The sequence below is a fragment of the Salvia hispanica genome, chromosome 3 (assembly GCF_029641045.1).
Source record: "Salvia hispanica isolate PSC_SH4W2 chromosome 3, Shi_PSC_v1, whole genome shotgun sequence".
NCBI classification, from domain to species: domain Eukaryota; kingdom Viridiplantae; phylum Streptophyta; class Magnoliopsida; order Lamiales; family Lamiaceae; genus Salvia; species Salvia hispanica.
The window spans coordinates 32,554,514-32,577,128 of NC_142694.1; the positions used below are offsets into that span (position 1 = coordinate 32,554,514).

Here is a 22,615-nt window from a genome sequence, read left to right on the forward strand (position 1 = left end):
TTATTATTATAAATTAGTTAGCACACTAATGCACCCCTATTTTGATATACATATATGTAATTCATATCCATCCACACTTATAGAGTCTAAGGCCTATAATCAAAAGAGTTACATTTGGTAAGTGGAGCAAGCCACAGAAAGATGGATCATCTCGAGCCATCAACGACGAAGCGGCTTCTTGTACACGTACCACTTGGCGACCATAACGAAGACTAGCAGATTGAGCGCACTCAGTCCGGCCAGGAGCCAGTAGAAGTAGTGGAGGTGGCCGTAGTTGAGATTGTTCGGTATCCACCCGAGCTCCCCGTGGCGCGTGCTGATTTTGGTCACAATAGTCACCAGGAGAGTGCTCAAATAGCTACCGAGAGATATAGTTGTGAGCTGAAGGGCAGAGGACAAGCTTTTCAAAGGATTGGGTGCTTGGTCATAGAAGAACTCGAGATTTCCTACAAAGAAAAACACTTCTGCACATCCTATGATGAAATATTGAGGAACCTGCCAGAAAATCGACATGTCTATCTTCTTCACCTCGTAGTAGTTGTGCCTCTCGACATACCTTAACCTTCTGAGCTCAAGAATCCCAGCTGAGATCATGGAGAAGACGGAGATGAAGAGGCCGATCCCCATTCTTTGGAGCAGAGTGATCCCATTCTTGTGCCCGGTGAGCCTTCTGGCAGCAGGGACGATGAGCCTGTCGTATACAGGGACCCAGAAAAGCACGCTGAGGGTGTCGAAGATGCTCAGAGACGCTTCCGGGATATCAAAGCCCCTGTTCCCTATCTTTGTATGCATTGTTAGTCCTTGCAACACAAACAAAGTGCTCATTTGGGAATATACTGTGGCAAAGATGATCCCGGTCGCCCATACTGGAAGAAGTCGTATGATGGCCTTAAGCTCCTCCACTTGTGTCACTGTGCAAAGCCTCCACGAATCCAGCGAGCCATTTCTGTGGTCCGATTCCATCTTCACTGCAGCCTTGTCGAAGAATCTGTGTTTCCCAATACCAAAATGCTCAGTTTCTAAACGATTTTAGTTGCTAGCACGATTGATCAGATCTTACCGAAGATCGTTGGTGTGCTCGAGCTTGTGGCTTCCACTGATTGCAAGCTCAGCATCAGCTGTTTCATACAACCACTCCTCATCAGCAGGAACTTCAACATGATACTTCCTGAAAGATGCAACCAGTACTTGGCCGATGCGCGTGAGAGGGCTTCCCCCGGGTTTGTGATTACGGTACAGATGAGTGCCTGAGAAAAAAAAACCAACAGCTATTGCCATGGCCAGTGTGGGGAGGCCAAATCCCCATTCCCAGCCAATGTTCATTTGCACCCAAACTATGACAGAAGAACCAATCAAGGCGCCAATATTAATCGAGAAGTAGAACCAGTTGAAGTAGGAGCTTTTATGCTGCTTCTCAACCTCATGAGCATCCTCGAATTGATCTGCTCCAAAGGAAGAGACGCAGGGCTTAAGCCCACCAGTTCCGAGTGCAATCAAGTAAAGTGCGATGAAACAAACTGTAGATTGCACTGTTGTCGCGTGACAATCGTCTTTCCCATGGCATTCTGGTCTCAGGCCAGTCAGTGATGCTGAGAATGCCAACAATGCCATCCCCTGAATCAGATCAATTACTCATCACTTTCCTTTCTCCCTTATCTCTCTCTCTCTCCAAGAAACTTGTTAAAATTAAATGAAGAGTTTGTAAACAGATATTTCAAACATTGCTAACAAACAGAGACCACAGAAATCAGAATGAGTATAGTGTGATCTAACTGCTTTGAAGTTATACTTTTCACTCAGAAGATGCTAAAATCTCAATCCCCTCTGGTTTTGGCTATTCCGGAAACCTAAAAACATCGAAATAATCGTGCATCATCTTCCGGAGTAATACTAAACTGACCTGTGAAGATACTACTTATTCATCCAAGTATACTCAAATCAATGCAACTTGATATAGACATTAATCGAAATAGAATTCTAACTGATTTGAGGTTATAGGGGAACACTATGGTGACACCATAGTTAAAATAACAACCTAACACCATTCTAAGCCATCTGATCTCTTAATTAGATGGATGAGATTGAATTGTAGAATTAGAGTACGAATTGCTTGCCTGTCAACATAATATTGCTTGCATGGGTATTTTTGTCATTTTTACATAAAAGAAACTGATATGGGATTTGAAAATCGCGGTTATTTTGCACTTGAATTTACAATTTCTCTCCCACTACGCGATAACTCACTTCTGTCTTTCTCTCTCCCCTAGTCTCTAATTAATCGATTCTCTCTCAATCTTGAAACCCTAGGGAGAAATCTCCAATTAAACATCGCTCTTCTAGCAGTTCTCTCAGTCACCCGTTCTCTATTCGAGTTTCGACGCTTTCACGGAAGGAGTGTCGCTGCTGACCAATTTCCAGCTTTTCTCTCTCATTTTTTCTCATCCGTTCATGTCAAGGCTATCCACGTCGTCTGTTATTGATGTCTATACGAATCAGTAGTTGCTTCTAATGGTAAGGTAATTGCTATGTGTGCATTTTTGGGATTTGGTATTGACGTGTGTCAATTGCTAGTGGTTTCGGTAATTGCTGCTAAGATTCGGCAATTTAATGATTCATTATTTATACGTTTCACTATCATATGGTCTCTTTCGCTTGGTATGTCTGTTAATTGTTCAATACAATTAATTAGATTGATAAAATTGCTTGTTCAATATTTTAGAATTGCTTGTCCAGTGTGTAAGAATTGCTTGATAAACGTATTACTTTCCAGTATGTTAGAATTTCTTGATAAACGTATTGCTTGTTCAATATTTTAGAATTGCTTGTCCAGTGTGTTAGAATTGCTTGATAAACGTATTACTTGTCCAGTATGTTAGAATTTCTTGATAAACGTATTGCTTGTTCAGTGAATTATTATTGCTTGATAAGCATTGATAATTGTTTGTTCAGTATTTTAGAATTGCTTGTCCAGTGTGTTAGAATTGTTTGATAAACGTATTGCTTGTTTAGTATATTAAAATTACTTGATAAACGTATTGCTTGTTCAGTGTGTTATAATTGCTTGTCCAGTGTCCCGGTGGAATTACTTGATAAACATATTGCTTGTTCAGTGTGGTATAATTGCTTGTTCAAAGTGTTGGAATTGCTTATTCAAGTTTGTTCTAATTGCTTGTTCAATTTGTCAGAATTTCTTGTTCAAGCTTATTGTTGCTTCTTTAGTATTCGCTTTAATTACTAATTAATGGTTGGGAATGTGCTTGTTAATGCATAATAAGTGTAGTGGTTTTTATCGTGCAACACATGACACAATTAAAGAAAAGACCTGATGATGACGTAATGAGAACGGCAACAAACCAATTTGAAGAGGCGCAAAAGAAAGGACCCATTGATGTTGAAAAGATGGTTGCAGAATACCCTAGACCTTGAATAGTGAATGATATTTTTTTAGGAGAATGAGCGTCACTGTATTTTGTTTAATTTTTTTTTGAGTAAACTAACTCTTGATAGGCAATGACTTATGGATTGTTAGGTAATTGCTAAATGTTGATTGTTGGGTAATTGATGTGTATTAAATTTTTTGATTTGGTATGTATTTGATGGTTGGATAATTGATGTATATGCAATTTTATGAATCGTTATTTCCTTCTAATGGTTTGGTAATTGATGTGTATTCATTTTTTCAATTTAGTATTTCTATGTATGCAATTTTTTTTCTTCAGCTTATGCGTTAATTACTTGACGAGGGTGTGGTGAATTGCTTGATTGAACATTATGGATTGCTTTATCCACACTTGGGCAAAAATAAGTAATGAATGCTTCACCGCTTGACTAGTTGCTTGTCTACATAATACAGGTTGCTTGCATGGAATCTCATTCCAAAAACTAAAATTAATTGCTTGACTAGTGAGTAATAAATGCTTATGTTGTCCAATTTGTGTACTTGCTCATTGCTTCATTGCATTTGATTAATTGCTTGTCCACATAATACAGATTGCTTGCCTTGAATCTATTTCTAAAGAAAAATCAATTTCAAATATTATCCAAAATCAATCACAAACGATTTGCAATATGGTAAAAAAAAACATATAACCAAGTACAAATTGCCATGAAATATGTGATACATAAATATTCTAAGAGCACTACTATTGCATAAGGAAACAATGAATATGAAAGCAGTTAAAACAATGTAACCAAGCAATCTGGTACCAAAAATCAATATTTATATATGATAACAAAGAAATTCCCTAAAAATGTAACACAAACTGTGATATACGATTCCTAAATCAGAGGCAAGCAATAAAACAATTGTAAACAAGCAATCTTGCTATTATTCTCCATCCACCCACTTGCCATTCCTGGAGTCGTGGTGGCCCAATTCCCGACAGTTTCTACACCTATGCAATGGTTTGTTTTTCAACTTAATAGCATTCTATTTTGGAGAGACCAAACGGTTGGAAATTTCGTGTGTCGCAACCAGAAGCACAAGCATAAGCATCCGGTTTTTGAATTTCTGAGCAACGAATGGTTTGAGATTGTCGTGGCAATCAGACACACATGCAACTATATAGCATAAGAAGTAAATAACAATTGATTAATTATGAAACGAAAAGGGCATCATGACTGAAAACACAAATACGGGATGACTGTTACAATAAGCAAAATATATTACATACACAAACAACTAGGCAAATATTACTAAGCAATCAGCAATACGAAGTAATGGTTGACTATTACATCACAGCAAGCACACCACACCTCGACATGTGTTCATAACATTTCAAACCGTCTATTATCACCAGACAATCAAGAATACATAGCCATGCAATCTAAGATCTACTTTTATTAGTAAAATGGGCATGAAATATACATGAAGGAAAAACACCGCTAAGCAATTGCAGAACTACAACAAAGCAATATAACAAATGGTTGCAAGCAATTTGAGATAATCACGGACCAAATGACATACATTATAGTGGTAATATGGTAGGGACGTGAAATCCAATCACATAAACAAAGCAATGTAGCAAACGTATACAAGCAATCTGATAAGCAAAATCGATAATGTAAATTAACCAAAACAAACATGAAATATACATGAAGGAAAAACAATGCTAAGCAATTTCAAAACTACAAAAAAAGCAATGTAACAAATGGTTGCAAGCAATCTGAGATAATCACGGACCAAACGACATATATTATTGTGGTAATATGGTAGGGACGTGAAATCCAGGCACATAAGCAAGCTATGTAGCAAATGTATACAAGCAATCCGATAAGCAAAATTTATAATGTTGATTAACCAAAGCAAGCATGAAAATATGCAGTCATTGGATATGAATTTCAACTCCATGAGTTTCAATTGCACATGAATTTCAATTGCAAATTCCGAAAATTAAAGTAGCGAATGAAAACAATTGTTGATCGAATTTAATCAGGGAAACAAACAGAACCAAATTCTCGAAATTGGGGAGGTGAATATCATATTGAAACGATCAGGTTGAATCGCAAAATATATTAACAAAACTCCAGTTCAAATTTTGGGATTAAAGATGAACATAATCAAGTTGAAGAATTTCTTACTTTTTTGGAAAATCAGAGAAATCCATCGACATCAGAACGCTAATTCTCCATTAATTGAATGAATTGAAGATTGAATGAATAGTTGGATACGTAGAGCGTCAATAATTGAAATCAGCGCAGCCAGAATCTGCTTCAAATTATCGTGAATATGTTCCAAAATTGAAGAAAGAGAGAAGCATAAATCACGCGATTTACGCTGGGAGAGAAACCGATGGAATTGTGTTTCCATCTCTGCCCTTCAGCGTTAATTCCTGATTTTTTTTATAAATAAAAACCTACCACATGTCAATCTAAGAATTGCATCTCAACCAAAATCTAACGGTTCAGATTGGTGGTACAGTGTCACCCAAAATAGCGTTGTATTTTAGCATTTCCCTGAGGTTATATTCTCACTAAGATGATGCTAAATTCCCAATTTCCCTCTCATCGAAATAATCACACATAATCTTCATGAGCCAATACAAAATTGGCCAGTAAAGTCTGAATTCATCATGTTACATGAATATTACCATCTCAATTAGTACTACTTATTAATCAAAGTATACGCAATTTGTTGGAAAGAAATCATGTCATTAATGTGATTTATTCTAATTGATCATTCTCCGTAAATAGAATAGGATCTTCTTGATTGTATTACCATATGTAATTTAGTCCCTTGCCTATAAAAGGCTGCAGCTACTGTAACTATGATTCAAGAAATAAAATTACAGCAATTGATCCCCCAATTCGATTCTTCATGGCGTCAGAGCAGGAGAAATTCTGGTTCAGAAAACTTTCATCATAGCCTGTTTCATACCCAATTCTCGGCCAAGAAACTAAAACCAAACACAGAAACCAATCCCTATCCTTATACACAGATATGTCAGATTCAGAGGAGGAGAAAATAACAACCGAATTATCCAGATTAAGAACAACCAGGAATGTCACCGTGGCATTCAACTGAACGGGAAAAACTACCCACTGTGGTCACGCCTGATGAAGGTCGCGATATGGAGTAGAAGGGGATACTCTCATATCACCGACGAACCACCCGAACCAGATAGCAAGGGATACCGCGAGTGGGAGGAGACAGACCTCGTGGTTTTCTCATGGATCGTCGACAATATCGAAACTGATATTCTCGCCGATTTTGCCCATCACCAGACGTCCAAGGCACTTTGGGACAACTTACAAATCACCTTTGAAAGCAAGGCGGATCCGTACCTCATATACAACCTGGAAGACAAGGTAATTTCAATTAGACAAGGGGATATGGATCTCGAAACTTATTACCGTCGAATCCACGGTTTGTGGGTGAGCGTCGACAGAACCCAGAAATCGCCGGTGACGTGCTGCGATAAAGGAGTCAGGCAGTTCCGGCAATTCTCAAGTGAGAAACGGTTGATCAAATTCCTCACCGGATTAAACGGGGAATTCGATGGGATCCGGCGGGACATACTCAAACTGGAACCATACCCCTCAGTCGAAGAAGCCTACGGGTATGTGAAGAGGGAGGCGGCTCGACGGAAGATCATGCCACCGGCATCCTCTTCACTCACCGGAGACTCCTCTGGCGCGGGAAGCGCCGATGCATCATCGGGGGAGATGGGTTACGAATTTGGGGCGCAAAGAGACCGATCGAATAATCGGAATGGACCGCGACCGCCACCAGCCGGAGGAGCCACACACCAAACCGGAGTTAAACCTGACAAGAGCAAGCTATGGTGCTCCCACTGTGGGAAGAATAAACACACAAGGGAGAATTGTTTCCTACGGGTGGGATACCCGGAATGGTGGGACGAGAGGCAGAGGGCACGAGCTCAGGCGAAATTCGCCGCCGCCAACATCGCAGAAACAGGGCAACGACAGAATGCCCAAATCACACAGCGAGAAGGAGCAATCGGTGAAGGAAACAAACTGAACAACACCGAAATCAACCCTGGTGGTGGCGGCGGCAGCAACGGCGGCGGCGGAGGCGGTGGAATCCGAGTCGGAAACTTTGTGGAGAGAGCCGGAGCAGGGGAGGCGCCGAAATGGGAAGGCGGCGGTTTCAATGGAGGTAAAGGGTTTGGTTATTTACCAAACCCTAATAAACTTCTTAATTTGCAATTAAACCCCCCGTTTTTGCATAAATTCTGTCTGAAACCCCACCTTAAATATAAGCCCCCTGATTGTTTTAAATGTGATAAGTTGCCCACAAATATTGGTAATTCCGAATTGGCCCCCGAAATTGATAGAATTGATACCCAGAATCGTTTTGCACCTCTGATGAATGTTTCCGCTGCGTTTAATGTGCAAAAAGGTGATAGAATGAATAGGAAAGGTTGGATTTTTGATTGTGGGGCCACAGATACTATGACTCCTGAAAGAACTGATTTTATTGACTTTGGTGAAATTACTAAGACTTTTATTCGAACTGCGAATGGGGAACTGATTACAGTAGCAGGGACTGGAACTATAGAGATTTCTCCAAATCTTCGATTATCAAATTGCTTATTTGTTCCAAGTTTATCTCAGAGATTGATGTCAGTAAGTCATGTGACAAGAGAGTTGAACTGTACACTCCTAATGCACCCGAGTTTTTGCATCTTACAGGATATTCGGACGAGGAAGATCGTTGGGCGTGGCACTGAGAACCAGGGACTCTACTACGTGGATGGGGTAGCTCAACATGGTAGTGCGATGCTGGCTCACGGATCCACGAAAGAAGAGGCTTGGCTGTGGCACAGAAGACTAGGACATCCTTCCCCTGGTTATTTTAAGCTTTTGTTTCCCGATTTTGCACTTCCTAAAAAATTTTCTTGTGAGACATGTGTTTTGGCCAAAAGCCACAGACAATCGTTTAAACCTTCAGATACTCGTTTGAAATTTATGTTTGATCTAGTGCATGCTGATGTTTGGGGTCCTGCACCTGTTATTGGGGGAAATGGTTATAAATATTTTGTTACCTTTATTGATGATTGCACTAGGATGACTTGGATTTATTTTTTAAAACACAAATCTGAAGTAACCGAAAAATTTATCCTCTTCTTCCATATGATTCGAACCCAGTTCCAAACCACCATAAAAATCCTTCGGTCAGATAATGGGAGGGAATTTGTCAACAACACCATGTCTGAATTTTTTAGAAAAAAAGGTCTTGTTCACCAAACCTCATGTGCTTATACACCGGAACAAAATTGGGTGGCGGAACGGAAAAACAGAACCATCTTAGAAGTGACCCGTGCCCTTATGATTGAGTCTAAAGTCCCAACTTTCCTTTGGCCTGAAGCTATAGCAACCTCGGTCTACCTTATCAACAGATTACCCACAAAAATCCTAAACAAAAAAACTCCCCTCGATATTCTCTCCACCCAAGCCAAAATACCTGAATCGCTTAGCATGACACCAAAAGTTTTTGGGTGTACAGTCTATGTCCACATTCCTAAACATGAGAGAACCAAATTCTCTCCTTGTGCAACCAAATGTGTTTTTGTTGGGTATGGGATAAACCAGAAAGGGTACAGGTGCTTTGATCCATCCACTAACAAAATTGTCACTACCATAAATTGCAATTTTTTGGAAACCGAATTCTTTTACCCTCACCACCTTAGCAGTCAGGGGGAGCAAAATCTTAATAATAATTATGGGGACTGTCTAAGTTGGTTTGTGCTACCTCCAAGTCCTTTGATTGAGGATCAAACAGAGTCAGTTGTCACTACCGCCGAGCAAACCTCCCCACAAGAGCCTCCTCAACCATTGCCTTCCGATCTTTCTCCACCAATATCCGAGGTAAACCCTGAATCTAGAACTAAGAATATCAGTTCAGTCGTTACTAACAGTGCAGAGGGTGAGGATAACACTGTGGATAGTGACACTGGGAAATATATTCTTCCATATAGAAGTACTCGAGGCATTCCCCCAAAAAGATATTCTCCCGAGAAGATTGGTGCAAAGAGCAGATATGGAGTGGCAAACTTTGTACAGGGAAATCTGACCAAGATGGCACGAGCATTTGAAGCTGCGTTGTATGAGGAAGAGGAAATTCCACAAACTGCAGAAGAGGCAATGAAATATAAGCATTGGAGAGAAGCTATGTTCACTGAAATGAGAGCATTAATGAAGAATAATACATGAGTGAAAGAAAAGCTACCAGAAGGAGTCAAAGCCGTTGGATGTAGATGGGTATTTACAATCAAACGAAGACCAGATGGTTCGATTGAAAGATACAAGGCACAACTCGTGGCAAAAGGGTATACTCAGACATATGGAGTTGACTATGCAGAGACCTTTTCGCCAGTAGCTAAGATCAATACAGTGAGAGTTCTCTTCTCCATTGCGGCAAACAGAGATTGGCCCCTCCACCAGTTTGATGTAACAAACGCGTTTCTACACGGTGAGCTGCCAAAGCCGGTATTCATGGTTCCTCCCCCTGGATTCACTGAAGAGTTTCAATCCGGGGAAGTATGTCAACTCAAGAAGACATTGTATGGATTGAAGCAATCTCCGAGGGCCTGGTTTGGTAGATTCACTGAAGTGATGAAGAAGTATGATTACAGACAGAGTAATTCGGACCATACATTGTTCATCAAGAAGAAGAATGGGAAGATCACATGTCTTATCATTTATGTCGATGACATGATCATCACAGGGGATGATAAAGAAGAAATAGGCGAACTAAGGAAGAACTTGTTCAAAGAGTTTGAAATGAAGGATCTTGGCCATCTCAAATATTTCTTGGGGATTGAAGTTCTGAGATCGGATCAGGGAATCTTCATCAACCAAAGAAAGTATATTCTTGATCTTCTAGCTGAAATTGGGATGATAGATTGCAAGCCAGCAGACACTCCGATGATACAGAATCATGGACTGCAGATACTCGAAGGAGCAAAACTCACCGATAGGGGGAGATATCAGAGACTAGTAGGGAAGCTTATCTATCTCTCCCATACTAGACCAGATATAGCATATGTTGTGGGAGTAGTTAGTCAGTTTATGCACTCACCTCAGGAAGACCATTGGGAAGCTGCACTGAGGATCGTTCGGTACTTAAAGGGAACTGCCGAACATGGAGTATTGTTTAAAAAACATGGGCATTTGGAGATTAATGGTTTTACTGATGCAGATTGGGCAGGAAACCCAAATGACAGAAAATCAACTGCAGGGTACTTCACTTTTGTTGGAGGCAATCTTGTCACTTGGAGAAGCAAGAAACAAAAGGTGGTTGCACTCTCAAGTGCTGAAGCGGAATTTCGAGGAATTAGGAGTGGTCTCACTGAGATACTATGGCTAAAAAGGCTCATGACAGAACTCGATCTTGATGTATCCAAGTATTGTAAACTTTTTTGTGACAATAAGGCTGCTATCAGCATCTCCGAGAACCCAGTCCAACATGACAGAACTAAACATGTGGAGATAGATAGGCACTTCATCAAGGAGAAAATTGAAGCGAAGATTGTTGAGTTGCCGTTTGTTAAGTCGGAAGATTAGCTGGCAGATATTCTGACCAAAGCAGTGAACTCGAAGTCATTCAGAGAAGTATTGGGCAAGTTAAGTATTGGGAATCTCGTTACTTAACTTGAGGGGGAGTGTTGGAAAGAAATCATGTCATTAATGTGATTTATTCTAATTGATCATTCTCCGTAAATAGAATAGGATCTCCTTGATTGTATTACCATATGTAATTTAGTCCCTTGCCTATAAAAGGCTGTAGCTACTGTAACTATGATTCAAGAAATAAAATTACAGCAATTGATCCCCCAATTCGATTCTTCACAATTCAATGCACCTCGATTCAGACATAAATTGAAACAGGAAAACTTACAATGACATAAATGATAGAGAACCTTGCTATTGTGTGATATCTTCCAAGAAATGCAAGGCTCCGAAGAATGGCATGATGTTGCACGTGCCCATCCAATTGGAGGCATTGTTGGAAGCAGTGGTGTTGGGTTGGTTGAGACGCTCCTTGAAATAAACCACCAGATTCGAGCTCACCCCATAGAATGCCAACCGTTCACAGAATTCGTTCCCTTTCAAACAAACACAAGCATAGAATTGGTGAAAATAACAATATGATCACGGATCATTTTATCTATAGGGCACGTAATTCCTAAATACTACAACCACCGTAGATTGTTATTCAGGTATTCAATGGGGATCACCTACTCCATCTCCTACATACACACAACATGATTGATGGACCCACCATCATTTATCATGTGTGTGTGCTAGGAGTACAAAATATTTTATATATCTTGTATTAATATAAAATAAAAACTACTAGTATAAAATATTTTGTATGAATTATGTAATTATTCCACGCATATCACAAACAAGCATGAGAATTGAAGATTACAGAGGGAAATCGGCTCAATTTCACAGACACAACAAAGAATATTAGGGCGCGGTATGAGGGCAGGCTTTCCATGTTCCCGTCTCTCTCCTGTTGGCTGGATTATTGTTGTAATCAACCGTCCCATCTTTGGTATACAAATCATCTTCCGCCATAGCAACTTGTTCACTCACTCACTTCCGCATGCAGAGTCTCTGATTAATTATATATATATCTGATTAAAAAAATAAGCACTGCAAAAGCCGAGCCACAAAAACAAGCACAGCAAAAGCAACAGATAGCTGGTTTGTTCACTAGAAATTAAGACAAGTTGATTGTTCGTCGAAATGACTAAGAGAGTAATCTACAAGTCGAAATTCAGGGAAGTTGCCGCGGATTTCTTCATTCCTAAATTTAGATTGCTATTTGAGGATATTTACAATTAAACTAAATAACCTTTTTTTTAGATGGTAGACCCTACGCTCCACAAAATATTTACAATATTACATTTCTTTTTCTACCACTATACACAAGCCAAAGTGATCTATATATAAATCGCAGACGGAGGGAGTATTTAATATTCCCTGTCAAAACTTGATACATTTTGCTATTTTTTAACGTCCATCATTTAGAAACACATTTATTATTTTTCATTTATATTAATGAACATCATACTTCACTATTTTTTAAATCCTCATATTCTATTACTAGTAATTATAAAACTGTAAAGTAGAACGCATAATCTACTCACTCTTTTCATCCATTTTTCGCAAATTAAATAATTTCATAAAATAGTCAAAAATGCGAAATTCTTTATTCCTAAATTTCTGCATTCCCATTTTTATCATTTTTTGTCCACTTCTTAGTCATTTCATCAAACTAGTCAAATTTCCTGCCTAAACTTCTTTGTTCCCTCATTTGTGTTTATTGACCACTTCCTCTCTTCTGCATTCCAACTTCTAGTATTATTTTTGTCCACTTTCTCTTAGTCATTTCATCAAACAAGTCAAATTCTCTGCCTATAGTATTTTAACAGACCTTTTCTCACTCGTCATTCGAGTTTACTTCATCGTGCATTTAAAGTAGACAAGGTTTCAGCTGCTTCTTGTTTGGCTTTTATATTGTAATTCCAGCGATTATATTTTGCCATCTGCTGCTGTAAAAATTGTCGATGAATTTGTTGAGTTGTTGTTGGTCCCTATTTACTCCCAATTGTCACATTTTCCCGGTCCTCATTAATTATCTCATTTTACTTTTACTATATTCGGTAAGTTGACCCATAGTCCATTAACTCATTTTATTCACAATTACTCCTTTTGTCTCTCGCTAAAAGAGGCATTTCATTTCAACACGAAAAATAAGTAATAAAATAGCATTTTATTATTAGTTAAGCACGAAAAATAATAATAATAATAATAATAATAATAATAATAATAATAATAATAATAATAATAATAATAATAATAATAATAATAATAATAATAATAATAATAATAATAATATAGTGTTTTAGTAGGAGCATTAGTTAAGTGAAGAAAAATAAAGTAGATTTGCGCGTACGTTTGTCATACTTTCATTTTGTCTTACATAAAGAATTCCAGCGTCAAATATATGAGTATATGAGTAGACTTGCATGTAAAACGTGTTTCTAGAGCGGGTTGGATATATCCTCAACTTTCATTTTCTCTTCAAAAACCCAAAACTTTGATTTATAATTCATTTGAAATAATTTTGCATTTGAAATACTATGAATTATGAGTTTGGCTTGGTAGATCAACTTAAAAATTCCATCCTCGCTTAAATTACAATCAACCTAAGAGACTGGCGAGCTTACTCATCGTGTTGATGTCAATTTATATTAAGCCAATTTTTTTCGCAATGATTATGGGTTTTAAGTGAACAAACACAAAACAACAGTAGTAACTTTATTGTAGGCAAAGCTCTAATCAGCACCTACGTGAGGTTTCTGAACGAGACGTCACTGTCCGGGTGTTGGACGCTCAAGCCGATTCCCAATGAGGAGAAGGAGCTAGCCCACCTCTACGAGCGCCACGACTTCCCTTACCCGGGCGACACGGAGGCGGTGGAGGAGTTCATTGCGAAGGGTGGGATGATCGGGACCAGCATCGGGCCGAAAGAGATCATCGAGACGGATAGAGATTCGTACAATTTCCAGAAGGATTTGCAGGACAAGAAGCTGGATCAAGAGGCTATGAAGCTGTGGGTTAGGATGAGGAGAATGAGGTTGTGAATGAGCTCTAAAAGAGAAGAGATTTGATGTTTGAATGAGTGCAGCTGGTTTTGAAGCTCTCTACCAAAAGTAGTCATGTTTTTTTTATTTTGATTCTTTCTTTAAATTTTTTCTACATCTAGTCATGGTAAGTTTCTCTATCAAATAAAGTAAATCTAATTTTTTTTACAAATAATACTTCAATCATGGGTTTCACAATTTCTTTGTTATTTTTACCAATTTTATAGTGAAAACTTTCATTTATTATTAGAACTATTTTTAGTGAACGAAGATAATATAGTATAGAGATCAATTAAGGTTTAAAATATGAGAATGGGTGTGGAAATAATCATGTGTTGAAGTGTAGATGTCATATGGTGATTTTTAGTTTGTAAATTAACTCATGATATATATGGAATTTAATTTGTCAAAAGAAGATAAATAAGGATAAAGTTGTCAATACAAGTTAGAAGCAAAATATTAGGAATGGATATGGCCTGAAATTTCTTCTAAAGATTCATCCTTATATACAGAGATTAATAGTTAAGATTATTAATTAATAAATAATAGGCCCATAAAGCCCAATGCATATCATATCACATGTTTCTAGGGCTCTATATGCTCTCCACCCACCTATATATATGCCTTAATTCTTCAAAATCAGATCCAATCACAATTCTCATTAAAATCACATCACAATTTTCTCCCCCCAAAAAAGATTGAGATGGGAATTCATGGCCTTTCCACAATATAAGGTTTTGTGATGCATATTCTTTAACCACTCTTGACAAGGTAATGCTCCTTTTTAGTTTTCAACAATTTTGCATTTATAGATCATTCTACAAAATATGTTTATGATTTCCTCTATGTAGTAAATTAAATTTATCAAACTTTATGTATATTATATTTAAAGCCATAAAAATTGGTCACGCCTAACAGTCTAGCAGGCGTAACTGTTAGGCGTGCTCGGTCACCCAAAAATAGGGCTAACTAGATTAGAAAAAAAAAAATTATACAAATTAGAATCGAGACGCCATAAATCTAATGTACCAATTGGGCCTCGCCAATAAGCATGGGCTAGGTCAGGGCCTAAAACCATCTATAAAGCTCACTCAACCGACTGAGTTTCTAGCTAAAATTTACATGTAACCGACTCATTCGTATAAATAATGTACAAATTATAAATTTTAAAGACATATTTCTGATTTTTGTACTTACAAATTATAAAACTCTTACTATTCAATTAAAGTTTGGGTGCAAGAACTCATTTCGCGGATAAGAGAAAATAAAGTAAAAGATGGAAAAAAAAAAGAATACATGTGATTTTAACTTAGTTGGGATAGGAAAATAATTATTAATATATTTTTCTTTCTTATTTTATTAGTTTTTCCACTTTAATATAGTAATAGTATTACCTCTCTATTTGAAAAATAGAAACTTTTGAAATGATATTGATTTTAATATATAATTGGTTTAATAAAAGTGAGGAAAGAAAAAAAAAATACTCCCTCCGTTCTAATATAAATGCGTCATATTCTTTTTTGGAGTCACACTATAAGTGAGTCGTTTCCTTTTTTAATAAAAAATTCTCTCTTACTTTATTCTTTACATACTTTATTCTCTTTTACTTCTCTACTTTTCTCTATCTCATTTTACTCTCTCTACTTTAACTATTTAAATATTAGTTCCCTAAATTTGTGCCCAAAAAGAAGTGTTTCGCATATTTTAGAACAGAGGGAATAGATGTAGTATTAATGGATTGCAGGCTCCACTTCCTAAAATAGAATACAGAGATAATATATTTTAATAGGAGTATTTGTGTGGGAAAAAAATAATATTCTCTCCGTCTCCAAAAAGTATGAACTTTGGGTCCGACACGGTTTTAAATAAATAAGGAAAAAAGAAGAGAGAGAGAGAAAGGATAGTGGAAATAATGTTAATGGAGAGTGTAGTCCACATTATTATAATTTTATAAGTGTTAATGGTGATGATAATGATATAAGTTGTAAATAAAATAATGTGTAAGTGTAGTATATTATTTGAATTTTTAAAAATTAGAATATTTATAGGACGAACAGAAAAAGAAATACTCCATTCATCCCAACTAAATTGAATCATATTTTTTTTTGGGATGTCCAACAAAATGTCACTTCCTTTTTTAACGGAAGAATAGTTATTAAATACACAAATTGCCTCTTGTATGTCAATTGCAAAAAGTAGTTCATATCTTGGAAAAGACACGCACCATTGAAATTCCCAAATCAAATTTCAAACTTTAAGTAACTTGGTTCCCTCGTATTTATATTTACCAGCGTTTTTCTCGGCATACAGTTGAAGAATAGATTGCGGTGCTTGCGTAATTTCCGGTAAGGTAATTTTTGTTGTTATAGAATTTGTAAATTTCGAATCTTTCCATATATTTGTGTTTTATTTGATTCTTGAAGAGTTTTCTCGGTGAATTTAAATCTTTATTTTTTTGCCCTTTTCTAAGTGTTGATGCTATGGTTTCTTTGGTTGGTTATTGGCTTTGGCTTATCCATTTTTTTGTTGATCTTCCTCAATTTGCTTGTTGTGAGAACGTGAGAACCAATTTCCAAGAAAATTTTCTCATCGGTCATGAGTATTTGGCTTGAGGTTTAGATGAGATAGCTATTGGTGATTTTGATCCTCGACTTTGTTTGCGAGTTGATGAATTTCAACTTAATTGGTAAGACATTTCCCATTCATCTAACAGGTTGGGTCCAAAAGGTTGGGGTTTGAATCACCACGGAGGTAAATGGGGAATCGTCATCGATCCTCTTTAAAAGAAAAACATACTCCCCCGTCCCAAAAATTAGCCCCTTTTCTATATTTGGTCAGTTTTTCTAACGTGTCTCATTCTCCACTAACAATATTCCAATTTCCTTTTTTTTTTAACCTCTCTCATACTTTATCAATTTCACGTTAAAGTCGTGTTGGTCCCCAATTTTCTATTTTTATGGGATAGAGGGAGTAGTTGTTAGCAGTACTTTGGTTGTTTAGGAAACCTTACTTTAATAGGATATAGGATATGTTCTATAGGTTCGTATCTCTGTATCCTTTATTTCTAAGGAGATTGGAAGCCAAGTCTGGTGGATGAGCCCTGGCTACTTGACATGAGCGTGATTAACCACACTCACTGGCTCGCTTAATGAGTCACTAGTGCATTAGAGACATGGACGAACATAGTAAAGTGTGGAGAGGGGACTTAACCCCTACCAGTTTTCTTCTTTTCTTTTCTTCTACATTATAATTTGTGGATGTGTTCAAAATTTATATTCAGCCCTTATCAAATCTATTCCTAGATAATTATAAAAACAATGGAGCCTCAACCAACATTTTCTGTGCCCATCACTGAAAAAGGGGATTATTCTCAGTTCACCATATTGAACCAGGGTGGTCTTGTAGTCTAATAGACAATAATGTACTACTAGATCCAATTGGTGTGGGTTCAAGATGATATGTGTAAGTTTTCGAGCAAGATGAACACAAGTTTCTATTCGGTAGTCTAGCAAGTCGTGATGCATAACAAAATACAAATGTTACCTAGGTTCGAGATTGGATTGGATTTCAAACCATGAAAAGGTCTCATTAGCTTTTGTGTTTTAGATGTACAAGTTCAATGTGTATCATCGCCAGTATATGAGCATTTATTAAGAAGGCCGAAAAAAGCGAACAAGTCAACCTAGAAATTCCTAGTCATTCCTAGTCACCAAATGAATGGAGAAATATATGTTGTAAAGAGCCCAAGTTTAGAGCAACCAAATTGTAGAAATTTCATATGTTTATATATTCTCATTTGCACAAGGTATTTTTTCTTTCTTCTTATAAAGTTAGGGAGGTGTAAGAAAATGATCAAGGTCGGGGCTATAGCTCACATTGTTCGTGTTGTAAATTCTTAAAATTCCAAAACAAAATTATTCATCCGTCTCACTCAAGATGTCCACCTTTTCTTTTTAATTTGTCCCACTTAAGATCGTTCACTTTCTATATTTGGAAATAAATCCCTCTTACATCTCACCTCATTAAAATATTCAATTACCTTTTTCTCTCTACTTGTTTCACCTAACAACTCTTCTTCCTAAAATCTCATGTCACTCAAGAATGTGAACATCTTGAGTGGGACGGAGGAAAGAAGATGATTAGAAGTCTTGATTTTGGTGACGAGGATTTAGCATTATATTTGCAAGAATCTTTAATCATATTATTAGATGATTGTAAATCTTGATTGAGATCTCAACAATATACGTCCCATTTAAAGTGACATGTTTTCCTTTCTGGGATTCTCACACAAAGTGACACAATTCTGAAAATTGAATAAAGCACAAAGTTAAAGTGACATGTTTTCCTTTCTGGGATTCTCGCACAAAGTGACACAATTCTGAAAATTGAAATATCACTTTGTGCTTTATTCTCTCTCCACTCAACAACACTAAACTGACTATGGTTGTTCCATTTTACCAAGATCAACAACATTGATTGATTTTAAGTTGCTTTCTGGGGAAGTTTCTACCTAATCCCGACCTATTAGTTCTTTGGAGAGGAAACGTATTGTCAACCAAGCATTGTTTAATTGTTATAGCAGATAATTTTTTAGGTAGGGCATTTTTGACATAATTGATACTCACTCTGTTCGCGAATAGGAGTCCCGTTTTTTCGTTTCGCTCTATCTGCGAATAAGAATCCCGGTTCACTGTTACTATAAATGATACTCCGTCCGTTCCATAGTAGTGGAGTCATTTTGTCATTTTGGTACGTTCTATACTAGTAGAGTCATTTTTCTTTTTAGTAAAAGTCAACGCATTTCTTCTCACTTACTTTATTCTCTCTACATCTCTCTACCCTTTTCCATTTTCTACTTTATTCTTCATTTACTTAACTCACTAGCACATTTTTTCTTAAATCGCCTGCCGCAAAGAAACGCCTCCTCTACCGCAGAACGGAGGGAGAATATTGACCAATTAACTCATTTCACTCACATTTTAGTTAAAACTAACATATATAATGAGACCTATATTCCATTAACTTTTTTACACTCATTTTTCTTAATATTTCTTAAAACTCGTGATAGATAGAAATGAGACTCCTATTCACGAACGGGGGGAGTAGTTGACATGTTTGTTGTGCTTTTAGTTGCCAACTTTTATACCAACATGCCATTTCTTGGCTATCAAATCTAAGCTTAGGCTTCAATCTTGTATCTTGAAGCAACTATCTTAATGAACTTGCTCCTTGACAATATGTGCATAAATTTATTTTTCGTGGTTGGAATAAGTAACTTAATTTAATGTTGCACCATCTAGCATCTTGAAGAGAAGATTGCCCCACTTATGAAGTTGTCGAAGACCCCAAATAATCAAAGGATTCATAGAAAACAACCAATAGATTGGATTTCCTTCATCACTGATGATCATGCTAAGTTAGCGATTCCGGTTGGACCTCGTTTCCAGGTAGACATTACACCTTGGAATCCCTTGTCTTCCAAGATTCGCCTAACAATTGGTGACACTGTGTCTGACGATGAAATTAAGTGGTTAGGAACTCAAATGTGGCCACTAAAAGGAAGAAGCCAAATTACGCCGCAAAATATGGTCGGAAGAGGCAGACCGCAAAATTGTATGTGTGTGTTCCCAGGGTCAATAGATTGCGTTAGACAACATGTGTCAGCCAAAAGGATCCAATTAAAGGACGAACTTGGTCCCGCATTTTGGAAATGGAGGTTTGATGTCATGGGAGATGATGTCTCCAAGGTATGGAATAAGGAGGAACAGAGGAAATTTGATGATGTTGTCAAAATGAACATTACATCAAGCGACACAAGCTTCGTGAAGGTCGCCTCACAATGTTTTTCGCGCCATAGCAAAGGAAGCATCATTAGCTACTATTTGAATGTGTACATCCCAAGGCGAATAAGTGCTCAAACAAGGTCAGGTTGCAATTATGTTGACACGGATGATGACAATGATGATAATGACGACGACGACGCGATGATGGCAATTAAGAGGTTACGTACGGACTTCACTTATAGCACCTGTAAGCGCTTGGCATCATATCGGTGAGTTCTTTTGCTTCTTAGTTTACATGCACATAGGATAGTCGGAGCTTATCATGCACTCTTTTTCCTTATTACTTTGTAACTTAGTTTTTTTTGTTGTAACTATAAATTTTATTCATAACAATTGTTACTATTATACATAACGATTACTCTCTTCGTTCACAAACAATGCGTCATTTTATATTTGCATTGTGTTCTAATAAATATTTGGTAGATGTTTTTTGTTGGATAAATGGCCCTATCATATTGGATTAGTTTGACATAGAAAATACCCTTTCTGTTTCATTCAAGATGTTCATATTTTGTTTTAAGTTTGTCCTAACCAACCAAGATGTTAGCTTTGCTATATTTGAAATATAAATTTTCTCTACTTCCTCAAAATATTTAAATATCATTTCTTCTCTATCTTATTTCACTGAATGATTCATCTAAAATTAGGCCATTCAATGAAGTGGTCATCTTGAATGAGATCGAGGTGATAAAGTTGAATTATAAAGATAGAATGTCCTCTTAGAGCGTCCACTATAGGGGAGCCGCGGCCCCCTATTACGAACGCCAACAAATTCCGCGGCGGGGGAAAGGTGCCCAGCAGAGAGCCACGTCGGCGGCTCGGCCGCGGCGCTTGGGCAGTGGCCGCGGCTCCCCTATTATAGCGGCCGAGAGCCACGGCCCGAGCCAAGGTTCGATTTTGTTTTTTTTTTTATTTTTTCAGTTTTTGTGCTAATTTTGGAGAAGGTGAAGTGTAGAGAGAAATATGGAGAAGATGAAGTGTAGAGAGAGAGGACGGCAGTTTTAAAAAAAAATAAAGGGGACGGTGGTTTTCAAACCCAATAAATTATCATTAATTTAGGAAACAAATCATCTCTAAAACTAAATCCCAATTAAATTTGGTCAACTTTTTAATTAAGGATTGTGATTTTAATTCACACCAAAATAATTAAAATTCAAATTTCAATAAATATATTTACTTGTAATTGTCAACTTTTTTTTAATTAATTTATGTTTTTTTTAATTATTATAGTTTGATAATTTTTATTTCACTTAAATTAAAATATATAAAAAATGAAAAAAATAATTAATTTGGTGGCTTGGACTTGTCCACTATTGTGTGAACAAGTATTTTTGGTGGTCCGGCCAAGTTTTGTGGCTTGACCCAAGACCACGGGCTCTACTATTGTGGACACTTTTATATCTCTTTTATCCATGAAAATAGAGGCATGAGTTTTAATAATTTGGGTTGACCGGTTGAGTGGAGAATGGTCCCACATATTTTGTAGTGTTTATGAATGGATGAGTGTACGAAAATGGAAAGGTAGACGTATGACAAAATGATTATTATTATTTTTTACATGCGAAAAAAAGGAAATGCAGGTATACTTAATGGTTATTGTTCTTAATCCCTTTATTCCACTCTAAGTGAAGCATTTCCTGTTTAGCATGTGAGTTTATGTGGTTTTGTTTTATGAGTTGAGTATAGAGAGAATAAAGTAGAAATGATAATGTTTTCATTTTAGGAAAAGTGTCAGAGAGAGGCTCGGAATCAAGTCAGACTTAGCTCCATACTTTTGTTGTAAAATGAATAATAGTTTTGACATCCTTGTTTTCAGGGTAAATCCGTGCTGCTCAAAAGCAGATTGTGCAGGTGGAAGAATTGACAACACAACACCATTTTTGCCTATCGGACAATCCTCATCGTTTACCGGAAATGGGACCAGACAACACGGTGCAGTTTGGTCGAGGAGGCACATAATGCTTGCATTAACTATCTATTTACAAATTAATACCACATAATCCGAACCTTCTTAGCAATTTAAGCAACAATATGATACGATAACGATGTAAATGATATACTTCGTCTGTCCCAACTCCCAACTAAGATGACGCAATTCTCTTTTTAATTTGTCTCAACCAACAACCAAGATGACACATTTCCATTTTTGATAACTTTGTCTCTCAAATTCATACACCCAACTATTTTTACTCTCTTCATTTAAATATTCATCTCATTCTCTCTACATTTAATGCTTACACTCATTCTTTATCTCTCCAATTAACAAACAACTCTTAAAATCTCTTGCCGACTAAGAAATTTATCATCTTAGCTGGGACGGAGAGAGTAGTAGATTATGCACCATTTCCATATCTCTACTATAGTTATGATCTTGCTTATCCGGCTAAACCCACAACAAGCATCTGCTCAGATCCAACTTCTCAGAGCTAACAAAAGATTCAAATAAACAAGGGCAACAACGATACAAACCTATACTTTCGTGTTAATAAATGAGTATTGCAAACAGTTTATCGGCCCGTATTACATACTCCATCTGTTCCATAGTAATAGAGTCATTTCATTTTGCGCACTCATTTTGGAAAAATAATTAAAGTGGAGAAAAAGTAAGAGAGAGAATATTATAGATAAGACTCTTCTCTACATTATCCT

At 37.0% G+C, this 22,615-nt stretch overlaps 2 protein-coding genes and 1 pseudogene across 5 annotated transcripts; 2 read left to right on the plus strand and 1 right to left on the minus strand.

The window, feature by feature from the left end:
- Positions 1-21: 21 nt before the first annotated feature.
- Positions 22-12,048, minus strand: LOC125209784 (protein NRT1/ PTR FAMILY 8.2-like; annotated as a pseudogene).
- Positions 12,049-13,756: 1,708 nt separating this feature from the next.
- On the plus strand, positions 13,757-14,123 carry LOC125209785 (uncharacterized). The gene is made up of 2 exons (XM_089066538.1): positions 13,757-13,760; positions 13,807-14,123. Exons 1-2 carry the CDS (start codon positions 13,757-13,759, stop codon positions 14,121-14,123), a joined length of 321 nt encoding a protein of 106 aa, XP_088922664.1.
- Positions 14,124-14,791: 668 nt separating this feature from the next.
- LOC125216093 (inactive DNA gyrase subunit B3-like) lies at positions 14,792-22,119 on the plus strand. 4 transcript variants are annotated; one of them, XM_089067627.1, is made up of 4 exons: positions 14,792-14,894; positions 16,415-16,473; positions 19,424-20,175; positions 21,783-22,119. In XM_089067627.1, the coding sequence occupies exons 3-4, from the start codon at positions 19,451-19,453 to the stop codon at positions 21,964-21,966; spliced, it is 909 nt and encodes a 302-aa protein (XP_088923753.1). In that variant the 5' UTR covers positions 14,792-14,894; positions 16,415-16,473; positions 19,424-19,450; the 3' UTR covers positions 21,967-22,119. The 4 variants fall into 4 exon arrangements, with proteins under 4 accessions (XP_088923753.1, XP_088923752.1, XP_047973673.2 ...); XM_089067626.1 differs by having other exon boundaries at positions 16,415-16,468; XM_048117716.2 differs by lacking the exon at positions 14,792-14,894 and having other exon boundaries at positions 16,320-16,473.
- Positions 22,120-22,615: the final 496 nt, after the last annotated feature.